The following is a 19898-nucleotide window of genomic DNA, read 5'->3' on the forward strand; positions in this document are numbered from 1 at the left end:
GCCAGTCGGGGGTCGCATTTCGCTATACCCAGAAGCCTGGTAAGGCATCACCCAGGACGAGTGGGTATTAAAGATAATTTCCGGAGGATATCATATTCCCTTCTCTTCTCATCCCCCGCCAACCAAGAGAATCCCAGATGCTCCACCCAATTAAAGGGATTCCGCAGCTTCAGATGTTCTAAAGCTGCTAGCAAAAGGAGCCATCCAGCATGTCCCCTCAGACCAGCTCGGATTAGGGACTTACTCAAGATTCTTTTTGGTGCCGAAAAGAACAGGGGACCTGAGACCCATCTTGGATCTCAGCCGCTTGAACCTCTATGTAAAAAAGTCCAAGTTCCGAATGGTCACTTTACAGTCTATTCTCCCATTGTTGGGGAAAGAAGTATGGATGTGCTCCATCGACCTCAAGGATGCTTACTACCATATAAAGATGGACAGGGCATCCAGAAGTCATTTACGCTTCCAGCTGAGAGCCAGTCATTTTCAGTTTCGAGCCCTGCCCTTTGGTCTCACTACAGCTCCCAGGGTGTTCACCAAATGTATGGCAGTGGTGATGGCTCACTTGAGACGTCAGGGATTCCAAGTGTTTCCGTACCTAGACGACTGGCTCCTGTCTGCCACCACCAGGCATCTACTATTACAGACCAGGGACGCCACCATTGTGCTGTGTCAACGATTGGGTATCACACTAAACTGGGAAAAGTCTGCCTTGTTGCCCTCGCAGTGTGTCACCTTTATAAGCGCCGAGTTAGACACCGTGCTCATGAGGGCTTTCTTACCACAAGAAAGAATTCAGGTTTTGCAACAACAGGTCTACGCGTTGCTTCCATTGAAAAAGTTTAAGGCAAAAATGATTCTCAAATTGTTAGGGACAATGGCTGCCACAATTATACTAGTCCCTCTTGCAAGATTATACATGAGGCTCCTTCATTGGCTGCTCTTTGCTCAGTGGTCCCTACAACACCTTCCGCTTTCTCATCTTATTATGATTACAAACAAGTGCAAGCAAGATCTATGCTGGTGGCTTCAGACCAGCAATCTCATTGTGGGAAAGCCCTTCGTTCCACCTCCTCCAGTTGCCACTGTGACCACGGATGCCTCCCAGATTGGGTGGGGGGGGGCCATTATCTCGACAGGACAGTCCAAGGTATGTGGCAAGAGCACGAGATACATTTGCATATCAATGTCTTGGAGATGAGAGCAGTGCTATTAGCGTTGCAAGCACTCCAGAGCTTTCTTCCTCTCAGGACGATTGCAATCCACTCGGACAACATGTCGGTGGTATGGCATCTGAACAAACAGGGAGGAACCAAATCGTGTCCCCTTTGCAGAGAGGCTATTCGAGTGTGGCAGTGGACAGTGTCTTCCAACACTTTCTTGTGGCAACGCACATTCCGGGGAAGTCCAACGTAATTGCTGACAGGTTGAGCAGAGCTATTCTGATGCCTCACGAGTGTTCCCTGAACAAGCAAGTTGCGGAGCAGATTTTCCACAGATGGGGTCAGCCTTGCTGCAATCTATTTGCCAGTCCCCTCAATACCAAGTGCAGCAGCTACTTCACCCTCATCTTCCCTCAGGGGGAGACACCCAGGGACGCTCTAGTTCACGATTGGCCCTCCAGTTTACTTTATGTCTTTTCCCACCTGTTCCTCTGATAGCAAAGGTTATTCAGAAAGCACAATTCTTGGGAATTCTGATTGCTCCACACTGGCCTCGTCAAATTTGGTTCCCCTTTCTCCATCCTTATCTCATGGACGACCCCTGGATTCTGGACCCACAGCCAGACCTATTGACTCATATGTCAGGGCAGTTCCATCCCTCTTTTCAGACCCTCCGGCTGACAGCTTGGCTACTCCAGTTCCATCACTAGTCAGGCTTCATCATTTTTCTCCGGAAGTAGTTCATATTCTGTCTTCTTCCCATAAGCCTTCGACTAGGAATATTTATTCCAGTAAATGGAAAAGATTCTACATCTGGGCTCATGAAAGGCAAATTGACCCTTACACTGCACCAATTTCATCAGTTCTGGAATTTCTCTCCATGCTTTTCAGTTAGGGGTCAGCTACCGCAACCATTAAAGTTCAGTTAGCGGCTATCTCCACCTTTCATGTCGCTAATGAACCCAGTCTAATGGTGCATAGACTTTGTAAGGCATTTTAAAAGGCACTATGATGCTCCGGCCCCCAGTCTTTGATCCCATAATGTCATGGGACCTCAATTTTGTGCTACAGTGTCTCACTTCGTCTCCCTTTGAGCCTGCAGCTACTTGTGACTTGAAATATTTATCATGGAAAACAATCTTTTTGGTAGCCATCACTTCAGCTAGGCGAGTCTCTGAGCTCCAAGCTTTGTCAGTTAAACCTTCTTACTTGGTATTTCACAAGGATAGGGTTTTCCTCAGACCAAATCTTTCCTTTATGCCAAAGGCTGCTTCGGTTATTAACCTCAACCAGTCTATTGAGCTGCCTGTGTTTTTCCCAGAATTTTCTAATAAGGCAGAATTCAAATTCCACCAGCTAGATGTTCATAGACAATTGGATTTCTGTTTACATAGAACGAAAGATCTTAGGAAATCAGATCAGCTATTTGTCTCATTTTCAGACAATAGACTTGGGTCTCCTGTCTCTAAAGTAACCTTATCCAGATGGATCCGTAGTTTTATTTCCTTCATTTATGCCTCACGAGGTAAGGAATTACCTTTTAAGGTGAAGGCTCATTCTACACAATCACTGTCTACCTCTACGGCATTTCAGGCCAGGATGTCTATGGATAATATTTGTGCTGCGGCTGTATGGGCATCTCCTCACACATTTGTCAGTCACTACAAATTGGATTTGATATCCAGAGGCAGATCTTCCTTTGGTTCCACAGTGCTCAGGAGTATTTTCCAGTGAGCCGCCCAAGGTTCAGGTGCTGGGGACACTGTCCCACGGGTAAGAATGTAGGCGAGACTGGACTACATAACATCAAGAAGTTATGTACTCACCATAACGTTCGATGTATGTAGTCCATCTCACCTCACATTCTTACTTACCCTCCCGCCTTCCCCCTCCTGGTGGGTCTAGAGGTTAGTTTTGGTTTCAATACTCCTTTGGTTGTTGGGCTGATTCTTCCTCTCTATGTGTTGTGTGTGTGGGGTGTGATTGCCTGAGCTTGCAACAAACAAGATCTGGGGAAAGGGAGCAGTGCAGCATGGGATACCTCTTAGCCACGAGCCAATTGAAGACTTCGATCTAGAGTATGGCCGAGTCAGAGCCGAGGTTCAGCTCCGAACCCACGAGTAAGAATGTGAGGCGAGATGGACTACATACATCGAATGTTATGGAAAGTACATAACTTCTTGTTTTCAAGAGTCAGTCTTCTCCAGGTTTTCAGTCTTTTCAGCATTTAATTAGGGAGCCATTACCGCTATTGATCTTATTGTAATGTACATTGTTCCTGAGTGGCTTTGTGTTTTAGGTTTTCATATGCTCCTAGTTCCCAGGAATTTATCACAAACAAATTGTGGACCCTTCACATTTTTTTTGCCTGAGGTAGAACTGATGTGTCCGAATGCATAGAATGGGTGAGGCAGTATTATCATATGAGTGACATTACTCCTACCAGAGACAGGGAGAGAAAGGCTGCCTTACTCCATTTAGTTGGTAAGCCCTGTGTTTTGTTCTTTAGTACTGTAGTACTGGCCCATAATATTTCCTCAGCCATCCTTACTCCACATGTGGCTTTGGATGCCATAGTTGTCTTCATATCTGCTAGTAACATTCTCATTGGACTAACTCCAACAACAAATGTCTGAATACATTTGCAGTGGAGGCCTGATTGTATTCCAGACTTTTGAAAGATCTACAGGCCTGAGCCTGTTACCCATTTTATCCTTAGCCATCACTGTGTAGGCATCATCAGCTAGGAGTTTGAAAGCCCTCCCCTTATTTGGGAGTAATGTCCACCGAACTAATCCTGGTTGCCAAAACTGTCATGTCTAGAAAAAAAGAGCATAGGAGACAGAGGACAGACTTACCTGGTTCCTCATTTTCTTTTGATTTCTTCTGTATAATTAGTTGTATGACTGCTATTAACCAAGACTCTGATAACTGGGGATTTGTGCACAGCCCCTACTGAGCTTCTGAGTCAGGGACCTGGCACTGCTTCCTTCATAGTCTCTAGGAGCTGGTTGGGGAGGGTGGGAATGAGCAGCTGCTGCTGGTTCACCTATCTTGGAAGGAAGGAGGCAGCTGTGGCTCACCAAAAGGGTAACAACTAGTGGGAGAACTAGGAGCCACCCATTGGAGTTGTAGGTGGTCGTAGTGTGCTGAAGCACAAGGAAGCAGGGGAGGAGCACTCTGTGTGTGTGTGTGTGTGTGTGTGTGTGTGTGTGTGTGTGTGTGTGTGTGTGTGTGTGTGTGTGTGTGTGTGTGTGTGTGTGTGTGTGTGTGTGTGTGTGTGTGTGTGTGTGTGTGTGTAGGAACACTTCTTGTCAGAGGACAGTGATTGTGGGCTCAGTGGAACTGCAGTGGTTGGAGAGGGTGCTGCTTTGGGGAAAAGGAAGGTCACACCTTTGACCAGAAGTCTAGCTTGCATCGTACCACCCAACTCTTGCTGAAGAATGGCAGTCATGCTGGGATTCTGGGTAGGAAAGAAAGGGTTGTAGGGATCGCATCTCAATTTGGAATGCCTGGCTCTCATCTTCCCAGAATGAGTGAGCTGATAGGTTGTAAGTAGAGGAGCCATTGGTTGAGTTCCTGGGTAGCAAGAAATAAAATAAAATAAAAAATAAATAAATAATAAAAGCAAGTCAGATACCACAAAAAATTCTTATATCTAACCGTGAGTGATGAATGACCTTTGACCACCTCATAATGTACAATGATCTGAGGGAGAAGCAGCCACGTCTTCATTTGCTAACATCTTTCCTGCAGTGGATGAACATGAAAAAAACACTTACCATATAGACGAGTATGTGAAGATTTCCCGTCCAACTGGGAAAGGTAAGACTTCAGTGGTTGTCCTGTGCTCTGCCTTTCTGCACTCACCACCTTCAGGAGCCACTGTACCAAAACATATATTTTATTTTTTAGGGGAATTTGTATATCTCCCATGATGCCTTGATAAAGGGAGTTGCAGATATATATATATATATATATATATATATATATATATATATATATATATTCCACAGTTGTTTCTTTATTTTGCTCCTGTTCTGACTCTTTGTTTAGTGCAATACCTCTGAAGTAAATGTACGTTTATGTATCTGTTATGATTCCTTGAGAAAGGGACCTTTGCAAATATATTGGTCTATATGGTTTTCATTTTAGCCAGCATTCTTTTATTTGGGTCCTCTATTTTTCTGCTGTGGTACTTCTTTGCTATCCCGCTCTAAGAAGTTGTTTTCAGTGTGCAGTGCTGAAACAGAATGATTTGTCATAGTTTTTCATGACTATACTGTACATGATATAATTTAAATGTCTTCTTTCTGAATTGGCACTGCTTTGACTCTATACTTCATATAGCGCAACCAAAGTTCTTAATTCATTATTTTTTTTTACCTCGTTCAAGTAGTTACTGATTTCTTTGTCTTGTGACTGCTCTGATTTCTGTGCATAAAAGCAGTGAGATTTTATTTTAAACACAGGAAACAGGTATACTGAAAATGCTTCATACATATTCCAGAATTTATTTATGGAACAATACTTTTGAAGTCAGTCCTTATTCTTGCATCATTTGAATTGAGGAATCTGTGTTTCTCTGGGTCACATGTATTATCTATGCACTGCATACTAGATTACATAAAACTGATTGTTTCTTTGATGTGACAGGTGGTGCTTATATTTTCTGAATGGTACATGCAGAGGTGCTGTACAACCTTTTCCTAATTTTTTTATATATTTATCTGTTTACTTCTGTTTATTTTACTTTTGGCAGCACAGTGGCACAGAGGATAGTGTTGTTGCCTCACAGCAAGAGGTTCCCAGTTTGATTCTCAGCTGTGGTGCCTTCTGTGCGGAGTCTGCATGTCCTCCCTGTGTTTGGGTGGATTTCCTCCTTGTGCTGTGGTTTCCTTCCACATTCCAAAGACATGCAGTAGGTGGATTGGACACTCTAAATTGACCATAGGTGTGAGTCTGTGAGCAAGTGTGTTGTGTAGATGAACTACTGCAACAGGGCTAGCCACCCAGCGCTGTAAACCTTGGTTCTAGGTGATTGTCATTGTTGAAGTGACACCCTGACCCCATGGGATAAAGGGGTTGTAGATGGATGGATGGATGGATTTACTTTACTTCACCTATTTTGTGGCAGCATGCTGTGACATGACAGTGACAGCACAATTTTGTGTATGTGTCCACTTAATACTCTCTGCTGTTAAACACCTGCTCTTATTCACTGGTCATAGGAGGTCATTCCCTCCTCTGCCAGGATGCAGCTAAGTTTTCTGCATTAACTGTTTCTTCGGAGGTGAGAAAAAAAAAACTTTTCTCTTCCTCCTCTATACTGGTCCTTTGGATGCCAGCGTCCATTCCAGAACCGGATTGTTGGTAGAGTGGCTGGACTCCTTGCCTCATACCAGCTGGCCAGCCCACGTATTTTTACTTTTATTTAAATTTGTTGGCCAGGTAAGTTCTATAAATTTTGTTGACAAGACCAATGTCTGCTGAGACACTGGAATCCCACTTTCTTGAGACTCTTAAGGACAAGATCAGCCCACATAGGCACTCAGTTGTCTCAAGGAATGGGTTAGGCATCTGGTTAGATGCCCCCTATGCAAACTTCAGGTGGGTGGTGAATGAAAGGTAATCATATGCAGGATAGTGGACAAACATTGGCCAGAGAAAGCATCTAAGACTGCCTTTGACAAGTCTCTGACAAGAACATATGATGTTCTTCATTCCACATTGCTGCAGTCCTAACAATTGGGTAGTCCGCTGTCCAGTCGGCCCGAATACCAAAGTATATGGCTGACGTCGGTCCATGGTCGATGCAGAAGCAATTTTGCGAGTGCAGGTTGGCGTTCTGAAAGTTTCTGAAGTGTTGGCTAAGTACCCGTTGGGATTATTTTGTTTTTCTTGCCTCAGTATTTAACGGATGTCAGAAAAAGTAAATAACTGTATTTCTTGAAACAGATACCTCATAGGGATTACCATACTTTGTGTATACCTTGTTTAGGGCCTGAGCACGGCGTTGTTGGATGCTCTTGTGCTAGATTTAACAAGCACTATTAAGAGAAGGTTAGACTGTGCCAGGTTAGTGTTTGGGAAGCGTTGTAACTATAGGACAAAACAGCAAAACCTAGGGGAAGAACCGACAGTCCCAGAGTGGAGCCAGAGGTTTTGCCAGGTGTTTCTTTGGAGTCTCAGGGAGAGACTTTACTGTTACAGGATGTTTCCTCTCAGGAAGTAGGCCAGGCTGAGGGGGCTTCTCAGGTGGCTGTTCTTCCCTCACTTCCTAAGGTGGTTAGGGCCTCCCCTTCTGTTTCCCAAGGCTTCCTTAAGGGGCAGGCCAAGTTTTGCTTCAGTGGGGGTTTCTCCTAGTGCTTCAGGGTCTTTGCCTAAGAAACATATGCTTAAAATGGCAGAAGATTTGATTACTATGATAAGGGTTCTATGCCCCTCCTGATAAGAGGCCTAGGGTGGAACCTGAGTTTGAGAGTTTTGAGCAATGCGCTTCTGAGTCTTGCTGAAGACTTGCAGGAGTTCCCTACTTATTCTGATTCTGATGTGGATGATTCTACTCCTTCAGCTTCTCCTCCTGAGGATTTTCATTTTCAGAGACTTTGCATTCCATGAGGGAGCATTTTAAATGGGAAGGCCAAGATTTCTCTGATTCCAGGAAAAGGCTTAGGGAGTTCTTGTTTTACCCCAGCATAGGCCTTTAGCTATACCTCCTGTTTTGAATGTGGTGGAAGATGTTTTTGAATCCTGATTCTTTGCCTCCTGCTCCAGTTAAACCGGATAGGTATTATAGGGTGCCTGAAGCTCATAAGTATCTTTTAAGAGTCCTAGGGCTGACCGAAACTGTCTCTCAGGGGCCTAAAGGTGTAAAGGACTCAGTTGTTAAAAATCCTGTCCCTCCTGATAAAGAGGCAAGGGCTTTGGATAGATGGGGAAAGAAAGTGTATACTTCTTTCGTTGAATTGTCAGTTTCACATGTTAAAATATCAGAATTATCTTCTTTCACAGTTGAAATCTAAGGTGGATGCTCTGGCGGAAGGTATTGACTGTAAAGAGTTGCAGGATTTAGTTCATGTGTCTGAACAGGTGGGTAAACATTCCTTGCAATGTGGTTTTGATGCTGTGCAGGCCTCCTCCAGGGTGGCTGCCACTGGTTCTGTTCTTCGTAGGCACGCCTGGCTGAGAGATCAGAATTTAGCTGAACATGTTAAGACAAGGATTTTGGATGCTCCTTTACAGTCTGATGTGTTGTTTGGTTCGCCTGTGGAAGCAGTTTTAAAGAAGATGGAGGACAAGGCTAAGTCTATGCAAACTGTTAAGGATTTTTTGCAGGTGCAGCCTCCGAAGTTTAGTAGAAATTGGCCTGCTAAGGGATGGACTTATCCTGCTTATGATTCCCAGTCTAGAGGTAGGTCTCAGAGCTCAGGGTGCTTTTAGGCCTAGGACAGGGAGTTCACCTGCTCAGGCTTCTAGTGAGGTAAGCAGACCCAATGACCTGCCCTTTCAGCTGCCAGTACCCTTTAAGCCTGGCGGCACCACTAGTAGGAAGACAGTCTCTTATCAAAGAAAATTGGGATTTAATTACCTAAGACATTAAGGTTCTGGATATCATTCACGTTACAGGTTTTATTTCCATTCCTTGCCTCCTTTCAAAGGCATGCCAGACATTCCTCCTCTACAAAGACAAGAGGCTCACAAGCAAATTTCTCAGTTGCTCCAAATAGGGGCCATTCAGCGGTTCCTGTGCCAGAAAGGGGCCTAGGATTTTATTCTCGCCTGTTCTAGTGGAGACCAATTTTGGATTTATCTATCCTCAACACTTATCTGGACATTCCCAAGTTCAAAATGTTGGCGTTACAACAGCTTTTACCTCTGCTGGGCAAGAATCACTGGATGGTAACTTTAGATCTCAAGGAAGCTTACCTTCATGTGCCTATAAGACTAAGTTGCAGAAAGTATCTGCGTTTCGAGCTGGAAATTCTCATTATCAGTTCTCTGCATTGCCCTTTGGCTTATCTACTATTCACAAGGTTCTGGCTCAGTGATAGCTTACTTCAGGCTAAAAGGAATTCAAATCTATCCTTACTTGGGCGATTGCCTGATTCTGGCTCAAGAAAAGGAAGACCTTCTACAGCATTTGGAATATGTCATAGCAGTGCTAAGATGCCTAGGGTATTCTGTGAGCGAAATAAAGTCCAGTCTAGTACCCTCTCAAGACATGTGCTTTCTGGGTGTGAGACTGAATACAGCAGGACAAACAAAAGAATCTTTCAGTTACTTCCATCAACTATCTCTTCAGTCGGGCTGACTGCAAGGACAGTCCTTCATGCCTTAGGGTTCATGGCATCTTGTATTCTGGTGCTTCCCAATGCCAAACTGCATATGAGGAAGCTACAATGGTATCTCAAAATGTATGGACAGAGCACTGCCAGGATTTGGACACTGTCATTCAAATAATACCTTGCATTGAAAAGGAATTTTTGTGGTGGGCTCAGGAATGTCACCTAAACAAGGGACTCGCTGTGACCCGGCCAGAGTCAAATTCTAACGACAGATGCCTCAGACATTGCTTGGGAGCTCATCTAAATAGAAAGTGGATACAAGACAAGTGGCCTGCCAGACTACAGCATCTACATATCAACATGAAGGAGATGTTAGCAGTCCAGTTTGCATTAATCGCTTTCAATTACTTCTTCCAGGGCAGGTGTTGATTCTAACAGACAACACAACTGTCATGTGGTACATCAACAAACAAGGGGAACACATTCTTACCCATTGTGCAGGCAAGCAATGATTTTATGGGAGACTGCGTTAAGCTTGCAACTAACTCTTCAGGCAAGGTTTCTGCGGAGCACAGAACTCCTTAGCAGATGTGTTAAGCAGACAAATCATGGATCCCCACAGTGGAAACTGGATCTTCATGTATTTCAAAATTGACAGTGTCCTGGGAACTCAGACATAGATCTGTTCGCTTCTCCACTAAACCACCAGCTGCCAAAGTTTGGCACAAAGAGGTTTCATCACACAGCTTGGAAAGTGGATGCTCTTTCTTTCAGTTGGAAAAATCTTCATGTGTATGCGTTTCCACCTCTGCCTCTTCTTCCAAAGGTGCTTCTAAAGGTCAGACAAGACAAGCCAAGGATGATTTTAATAGCTCCAGATTGGCCTCGGCAGCACTGGTACCCATTACTGAGGAGTCTGGTAAAGAAGGCCCCATGGCCTTTACCCTTGATTCCACATCTGTTGTCTCAGAAGGACGGTCGTCTGCTCAATGTCAAGCTTCACTCTCTTCATCTAACAGCCTGGCATATTCTGTTTTAAAAGCAGCAGGTCTCAACTTCCTCAACAAGTTTTAAATGTGATTATGGAAGCCAGAAGACCTAGTACAAGGAAAGTGTATGCAGAAAAATGGAAGAGATTTATATTTTTGGGCTGCAGCTAAGAATTTGGAGATTTGAGCCTAATTTGAGTGTGGCTCTTCAATATCTTACTGAGTTATTGGACAAAGGTTTGTCTTTCTCTTCCATTAAGATTCATGCTGCAGCAATTTCAGCTCACTATGATTGTGACCCACCATTGTTTTCACATCCTTTGTTCAAGCAATTTCTTAGAGGGCAAAGAATATAAGACCCCAGAGCTCCTACTCCTGCTTGGGATCTCAATTTTGTGTTGGAGAAACTTACTCTACAACCTTTTGAGCCTGCAGCGACTGCTGAACTGAAATACTTGTCATGGAAGACTGCTTTTTGTTGGCCATTACTTCTGCAAGAAGGGTTTCTGAGTTACAGGCCCTTATGGCGGTTGCCTTTTTGATTTTTCATAAGGATAGGGGTATCATTACGTTACAAATCCTTCCTTTATGCTAAAGTGGTTTTCTAGTGTGGCTTTAAACCAGACTATTCATTTGCCTCGTTTTATGCAGATCCCCAAAACAAAGGGAAAAAGATTTTGCACACTTTAGATGTACACAGGCAATGCGTTATTACTTTGAGCAGACTAAGGATTTTAGGCAGTCTCAGCAGTTGTTTTCTTTTTTGCTTGTTCTCTCAGGGCAAGCCTGTGTCAAAACAAACTATTTCTCGGTGGATTGGGTTTTGCATTGCATTTTGTTATTCCCATCATGGCAAGGAGATTCCAGCTGGGATTAGGCTCCTTCACTGGGGCTACTGCCACTTCACAAGCTTTTTCTAAGGGGGTGGCAATAAGGATATTTTATACTTTCTCTAAGCATTACCACCTTCCTCTTTTATGATTTGCCAGCCTCCGGACTGCAGCAATGTGGAATGAAGAACATAGTACAGTTTGTACCTACCATAAATGTAGATGTTATGTTCAGCTGAGTTTGTATATATTGTACATATTTTTGTTTTGGATTTTGGGCCTTATAGGACTGCAGCAATGTGGATCCTCGAACATCTACATTTATGGTAGGTACAAAACTGTACTTTATAATCATTTCAGTAGAAAAGAAAGTTTAAGTATTACTTTATTTTCTAGGTCTTTCTTCTAGTGGAAGTTTACAGTATTGTTGGAAATGTGGTCAGGATTAAAATAAATGAATTGGCACCCCTGAAACCAAGATATGAAGTTCCAGATGTTCTGGTAAAAGAACCACTGACTCAAAGGTAAGTCTTGAAGAAAAATTCTCTAGTTTAGACATTGCAGTAAAAACACATTTCTTGAATCAGAGATGAAGGCAAATCGGCTGACTCCTAACATACACTGAGTTTTGGTTAGTCCAGGAATACACCAGTTAGGCATTTCTTTAACTTATTAACAACCTTTTTCAAGATGTACAGCATACAGATTAGTTTTCATTCTGTATGAATGGGTTCTTTACTGGTGCTGTGACCTCTGTTAGTCTATAACATAAATGCCAGAAAAGTAAATGTTTTAATAACAGTGCTATCTCATTGTGAGTGACTCTGGTTAAGGGACAGTTATGTCTGTCTCAGCATTTGACTAGCTTGGGGGATCTGGTGTCTCATAACACTTCTTGAAGGAAGTTTGACTTTTTTAGCTACCGTGGCTTAGTGCAGGCTGGGTGACATCATTGTGGGCATTGGATATAGACATATTAAGTATGTAACTTACAGTAGGTTCCAGATAAAGATGCCTGTCGGAGTCCTGCTCCACGTTTCTTCTGAATGACGTCCTTTAAGTTTGGAAGTTCAGAATGTTATCTATCCAAGATCCTGCTAATTTATTCATAAGCCCTTTTAGCTATTTTGGATTTAAAATAATACATACTTGCACAAACCCATCCACAAGGAGCACAAGCAGTCTCAAGGTTTAGAGCAGGACACCTGCACTTCTTGTTTATGTGCATGTCATTGGGTGTTTTCCACAGCACTCAAAGAATTTACCAGATAGTTATCCCTGGTATGTGACCAGTTCAGGACTCAGAATTCAGTTAACCGTGTCTGGATAGTTGCCTCATGCAAGAAACTTTCTGGCAGGAAATGAAGGAAGTAGTCAAATACACTATTCATTTGCCTCTCCAGCACAGGAGTTTCCCTAAACACAATCAAATGGGGCTTACTCTGGGAAGAAAAAAAACTTAATGATAGCCCTTCAACACACAGAGCAAACTGTTCTTATTGTAAGGCAGGCTTATGTAACTGAGCTGTAACTGAGCTAGTTTTTTTTTTTTTTGGGGGGGGGGCTTCAGCTAGAAGGTAGTGAGGTAGTGAAACAACAACATGTGATAAGCATCTACCTCACATTATTGCACTAAAGCACCAGTGATATGAACTAGTGGCTTGTAAGCCATTGTCAACAACCAACTTAAAAATATATTAGTCTCACAGTACAGTTTTGGTTTCCCATTAAACAGATGATATTTTAGATCCAGTCAGTAATTAAATGTTTTTCTTCAGAGTACTGTCTGGTTGTATTTAACTAATTACTGTTCTCACTAATTTGCAGTAAGGGGGCCTATTGTCAGTGAGCTAAAGAGTGATGCTTTGTAAACTGATTAAACCACTTTGATCCTGTTCTTTTTACATGTTGGATCTGTACACATGCCCAGCGTAGTCACTTTCTGTGCCGCACGTAGAGCTTTGATGCTATTTTCTGCCCATAGTACCACCAGATTATCTCACTAAGGCCTTCATTTTTCTAAAGGAGGACACTTGCAGTATCTGAGGATGTGCCTCAATGACTGTCGTTAATTACTGACATACTGGTAATATACTGAACAGACCCTTAAAAAGGCTTAGGACAATTCACTTTCTGTCATGAAGAGCCAATTGTTTTGAAGTCATCTACTCATTGACTGATGAATTTTAAATGATCGAATGACTACTGCATCAAACCACACATCATGGAGACAAAAGCATTGAACACATGAAACATTGAATGTTAACATTGTGGAATCTGAACTCTTCAAATTTCATTAGTTGTCCAACATTTCTGATGTCATTGTAACCCGGTGAAAGTACAGTTGTGTAAAATCGTACCTTAACAGTTGATGTTCTTTCCTTCACTGCTGCAGTATTCTTAACTTCCGGGATTCCCTGCCTCGGCAGCCTGACATCCAGTCAGTATTTAAAAGCCTACTGTCACTTAAAGGTATGCCGTACGTCACACATATGCTCCTCGCATAGCATAGAGTATAAAGGTGATGTCTGGATGTACCATCTTGAGAACTGATAGCCCCATTAGGAATGCCAGTCCAAGGAAAACCAGGAGGTAACCAGTACATTCAGGAGAGAAATGGACCAGAAGGAGGTAGTGAATATTGCAGTAGTGAAGGAAAGGACATCTACTGTTATGGTAAGATTTTACACAGCTGTACTATGTCTTTCCATTCATGTGTTGCAGTATTCTTAATCTCTGGGAAAATGCCAAAACTTAAGAAGCTTGGGAGGAGGAAGGATCAGCAGAGCCCTTTAGGAACCCATAAAGGATGGCACTAGCAAAACCAGCTCTGGCTCTGGAGATTCCATCCAACTTGTAGTGCTTGGTAAAAGTATGCATGGAAGTCCAGGTAGCCACTTCAGTAACAGAGTTAGTATCCAGCCCCTTGAAAACAGCACTGGAAGAAGCCACTGCTGTAGTAGAATGAACCTTTACAAAAGAAGGAAAGCTCTTACCATGAAAAAAAAAAAAATATATATATATATAAAAAAAAAAGAAATAGCTTTTGAAATCCAAGAAGAAATAGTTTGCTTGGATACAGCAAAACCTGGGGACCTAGGATGAAAGGAAACAAACAACTGATCAGATTTTCTAGTAGACTTAGTCTTATCCAAATAAAATCTGTGCTGTCTGTGCACATCCAAAGTGTGCAACATCCTCTTACTGGCACATTGTGGAAAGGAGAAAAAAGATGGCAAATGAATAAACTGGTTAAGTGAAAACTCATTAACCACCTTGGGCATAAAAGAAGCATTAGTATGCAAGGGCACCCTGTCCTTATGAAACACCAAAAAAGGAGGAGAAACCATAAGGGCTTGAAGCTCAGACACCCATCTGGCAGAAGTAAGGGCCAACAAAATGACAGTCTTCCAAGAGCAGTGTTGCAGGGAAACTGAAGTAGCAGGCTGAAAAGGAGGTAGAGTCAACTTCTCCAAAACAAAATTAAGATCCCAGGGAGGAGGAACAGGCTTTCTGAGAGGCCTAATATGAAGAACATCTTTAAGGAATTGTTTAGCTTCAAATCTAGAAGCTAAAGGAGGAGATAAAGGCAGACAAGCAGAGATAGCTGATAAGTGGGCCTTAACAGAAGAATAGGCCAAACCAGCATTGAGCAATTCACACAAATAAGAAAGAACCAAAGGAACATCCACATTGATTGGATCCAGGTTACAAGAGGGACACCAAACAGAAAATCTCTTCCATTTGGATTAGTAGGATTTCCTAGTATTGGATTTCCAGGCCTCCTGCAAGACCCTAAGCACTTCCTCTGAAAAAAGGTGTTTATGTTGAATCAAAGTCCTATCACTCACAGCATCAGTTGAAGAATGGACAGGTGGGGATGGATGAGAGATCCCTTGTCTTGTGTGAGTAGGTCCACCTCGTGAGGTAATTTGTGATGATTGCCCTTGGCTAAATGAAGAAGAAGAGGGAACCGATGCCAAAAGGGAGTGACTGACAAGATTTTGGGAGAGTCCTGTAGAATTCTGATTAGGACTTTTGGAATAAGAGGAAGGGGTGGGAATGCATAAAGAAACATCCCCTTCCAAGAAAAAGAGAAGGCACCCGCCTTCCACACCAGAGGACCTGGGACTGGCACAAAATAGAGGGAGTTGTCTGTTCAAAGGGGAGGCAAATAGATCTACTTGAGGAGTACCCCACCGGTGGACAGTGTCCAGCCACACATCTCTGTGCAACATCCATTCATGGGATTGAGTTAAGGACCTGCTCAGAGTATCTGCTACAATGTTTTGACCTGAGGGAATGTAAACAGCCTAAAGAGTCACTTGATACTGGACAGCAAGATCCCATGCTAGGACTGCCAACCAGCAAAGAAGCTGTTTTTTTTTTTATATTCCACATCGCTGTGTTATTGTCTGTAAATACATTGAGAGGTCCTGGGAAGAAAAGAGCATGAAAAGCCTGAGGAGCCAGCACAAGAGATCTCATCTCTTTGACATTGATGGGCTCCTTGCCAAAGAGGCGACCACACCCTATACACCTTTAGGGAGTCAAAAACTGCTCCCCATCCCATGTCTGAAGTATCTTTGAACAGTTCCTGAGAGGGAAGAGGAAGATAAAAAGGGATCCTTGGATTTAGATACAGCTACTGGATCCACCAGTGTAGTTCCTGCTTGAGAGAAGGAAGAAGAGAAACTACAAAGTTTAGAGGATGTGCATGCTGAAGCTAAACTGACTTCAGAAACCAGTGAAAATTTCTCATATGGAGTTTTGCCAGAGGGAGCATAGGAATAGTGAATGCCATGAAACCCAGAACTCTCAGAAACTCCCTGGATGTAATGGAAGCCAGAGGAAGAACAGTTTGAAAGAAGGAAACAAGAGTTAAGGCCTTGGGAGGAGGAAGGGATGCCAGCATAGGCACCATCTGAGTCCTACAACCTAGAAAAACATGATATTGAGAAGGTGTCAGAAAAGACTTTTTGAAGTTTATTGTGAACCCCAGGCAAGGTGAAAGAAGCAAATGAGAGAGCTTGTCAGAGGCTACAGACACCACTGAGGGGTCATCAGCAGAATATTTATACAGAAAGTTACAGTCCTGAGGCACCCTATAAAATCTATCAGGTTTCTTGGGAGCAGGGGGCAGGGAATCAGGAGCTTTAGAGGCGTTGGAAAAAGCATCCAACAAAGCAGCCAAAACAGGAGGAATAGTAGAAAGCTTCGGAGATTCCATTTGCAGCATCTCATAGAACCTCTTATGGATTTCAGAGACCTGAGCACAATCCCATTTAAAAAATTCCATCATCCTGGAGATTGTGTCCCCAAAAGAAATTTCTTTGAATGGAATATCAGGACTATTAAGATTCCTCTTCCTCTGGCCCATAATCCAAAGGAGAAGCAATTTAGGAAGAGTAAGCAAGGGATTACTCATCAGAATCCATCTCCTTCTTAGAGGAATCCTGTTCCCTGGGCCTTTTAAGGTGAGGAGAGAACCAAGGCGGGGGGGGGGGGGCTAGAACGGAAACCACCATAGGAGGTTTTAATGCCATCAAAGCATTAAACAAACCGTGAGTGAAAGCCTGCCACTCACTCTGTGGATCCATAGGAGCAGGAGAGACATGTTTAGTTTCTGTAAAACTTTGAAGGCTCTGACTCGGGAAGGCATTCAGTAACAGAAATTGGGACTTCTTCTCAGACTAAAATGTGAGGAACATCCCTAGGCCTGTCAGAAATAATCAACTGTGGTTCCCACCGAACATCCGAAATGGATGTCTGCGAAACCCCATCAGACATTCTGAAAGCTGGATCCCCACTAGCCTCCATCCCGGTCATGGCAGAGGAATCCAACAGTAAAGCTGGATGAAACTCTGGGTTCTCACTGACCTCAGGAGAAGCGTCTGGCAGAGGCTAGACAGCTGAAGATTCCATTCTTGGTTTGTTAACCTTCTTCTTCCCTAACAGTTGACCCTCAGGGTGGGAAGTTCATTCTGTGATATCCTTAGCAAGAAGCTTAATTCATTGATTCTCTAGATACAAAACAAGGGAAGAAAGCCTACTTTGCATTGTTTTTGAAACTATAGCCTGACACATCTTTATGGGTAATCTGTCTCCAGCACTGGCATTTACCCTTCCTGGATGATGACATTAACCCCTGGAAGCAACCAGAAATCCAGAAAAAACAAAAGCTAAATGGGACACTTATCTGCAAAGGCTCAGAGACCAGCAAACAGGATGTAGGCATTCAGACCGACAATCGAGAGATATGTTCGGACTAGCAGCAAAAACGTTCTAAAGATGGTATGCCCGGACATCACCTTTGTGCCCTACGCTATGTGAGGAGCAAACATGTGACGTATGGAGTACCTTAAAGCAACAGTAAGCTTTTAGGTTCATAGGTTCATACTAGGCTATCTGCCTGAGGGCATTTATAAGCCTAGCCCATAGTTTTGTGGCTTACGCCACCCCTTTAGTTTGGAGAAACTATGCCCATTATTTTGCTGTGCCTCTGTCGAGCAGTGACACTGAGGTAACCCCTGGGGTGTATCTGCGATCTCCCATCCATTGGTCAAGATTCCTCTTGAACAAGGCCAGCGAGGTGCTCTGCCTCACATAAACCGGGATTTTGTTCCACAGCATAGGGAGTCTTTGGGTGATGAATCTATCCCTCCAGCACGTCCTATTAATAACCGTGTCGAGGTTTAAGTCTCCCGCCCTTGTGGCTCTGAGGGATCTAGATTTTTTTGAGATGAAGCATGTTCATCAAATCTGGGTTTGAGATGGCCTTGTATGTCAGGCATAGGTCACCTCTGAGCAAGCGGTAAGCAACTGAGTATAACTGGAGTTCTTTCAGTCGGGCAGCATAAGACAGATTTTTGAGACCCTTTATCCTTTTGGTGAGGAACTTTTGTGGCCTCTCCAGCTGCTGCAAGTGTCGGGTCAGATACATTCCGAATGGGGCATTGTACTCGATCATTGGTCTGATGAGTGATGAGTATAGGGAGACTATGACTTCCCTTGATCTAGATGTGAATCCCTTCATGATAAGGTGGGCAATGTAGAAGGTCTTCTAACTACTTTAGCAATATGAGTGTCGAATGAAAGGCTACTGTCAACCTGGGTTCCCAGGTCCCTAATAACTTCTTCTGTGTTCAGGGGATTGCCACCTATATGGTAGCTAGGGGTAACCTTATTTTTCGAAAGGTATGACTATGCATTTCTTGGCATTTAACTTTAGGCCATGGCTCTGGCACCAGTTATCCGTTTCTGTGAGACCCTTCTGAAGGATATCTGTGCCGGATGTGTTTTCAAGAAGCGCCCAGTTTGCAGTCATCTGCAAACTTTGTCAGCCATAACCCTCCTGTGCTTGCTTCTACTTCAGAAAAGTAGATGCCAAACAAGAGTGGGCCCAGGACTGAGCCCTGTGGGACACCACTTGTGACAGGCTTTGAGTCTGACATGGCGCCAGCAACTCTGACCCTGTGGGTTCTGTCACTCAGCCAGTTTGCAACCCATCTTGTAATGTATGGGTTTACATTTAAGTTGATGAGTTTTCAATGATACCAGTGAGGTATTGTATGAAAGCCTTCGCCAGGTCTAGTTAGGCTGTATGGACTGCCTTTCCTCGTCAATGGCCTTGGTGACTGTTTGAAAAAGTCAACCAAGTTTAAAAGGCATGATCTGCCTTTGACAAAGCTAAACTGGGTTGGATCCAAAGTCTGTAAATTCCCTATGTCTTTATTTATGAGATCCATTATGGTCCTCTCCATGGCTTTGCAGATAAGGCTTGTCAAGCTAATGGGACGGTAATTTCCAGGGTCGGTGGAGGCACCGCCTTTGTGGAGTGGGACCACAGTGGCTGCGCCACTCCCTGGAGTGCGTATCCGAGGTGAGACTAAGATTAAACAGCTGTCCTAACTGTGGGTTTAATTCTCGTTGAGTTCATGGAGCACACAGCCGGGACACCATCAGGTCCCATGGATGCTGTGTTCTTTGCCTTGGAGAGAGCAGTTCTCACCTGGGCGTTAGAGATGTTTGGGGGGCTACAATCATTTGGTATAGATATCTCTCCTTTAGGGGAGGGGAGAAGTTTGCACTGAACCTGTCAGCCAGTATGTTGGCAATGTCTGTAGGATCAGTAATCTTCACATCATTTTGAACTAATTCTGAGCATATCTGGGAGTTTCCTCCTAGGTTTCTGACATAGCTAAAGAATGCCTTATGGTTGTCTTTAGAGTCCTTAGCTATTTTTCTCAAAATTAGCTTTGGATGATTTTATGAGAGCTCTTAGCTTTTACTTATAGTGATCAGCGGTGTCTTACCTTTTAAGGATTTTGCTCTATCTTGTAGTAGCTTTCTCCTTTTGTTGTAGAGTTTGTTTATGGCTGGGGTCCACCAGACTGGACGCTTGCCTTTGGTACAAAGAGTCTTTGTTTTGCTTGGGATTGCCTGATCCATGCAGCCTGCAGGTGCTGGTAGAAGGCATTTGTAAGTGATTCAGCGGTTTGAGTAATGTTTACCGCGGCTCAGGGGCCTTAAAAGGAGACCACACTAGTCTTTAGAAGTGTGAAGTAGGCTTTCAAGAAGTTCTTTACTGTGGTCTTTTCATTTGGTGGGGGCGGGATGAGGACCTCCAGC

At 43.5% G+C, this 19898-nt stretch overlaps 1 protein-coding gene across 1 annotated transcript in view; it reads left to right on the top strand.

The window, feature by feature from the left end:
* Positions 1-19898, top strand: part of GANC (glucosidase alpha, neutral C) — a 981067-nt gene that overhangs the window by 74357 nt on the left and 886812 nt on the right. The window contains exon 4 of the mRNA XM_044074070.1: positions 11664-11791. Within this exon, the coding sequence (XP_043930005.1) occupies positions 11664-11791 (128 nt within the window). The remainder of the gene's footprint in view (positions 1-11663; positions 11792-19898) is intronic.

The sequence above is a fragment of the Protopterus annectens genome, chromosome 6.part0 (assembly GCF_019279795.1).
Source record: "Protopterus annectens isolate FY-2018-M chromosome 6.part0, PAN1.0, whole genome shotgun sequence".
Lineage (NCBI taxonomy): Eukaryota > Metazoa > Chordata > Ceratodontiformes > Protopteridae > Protopterus > Protopterus annectens.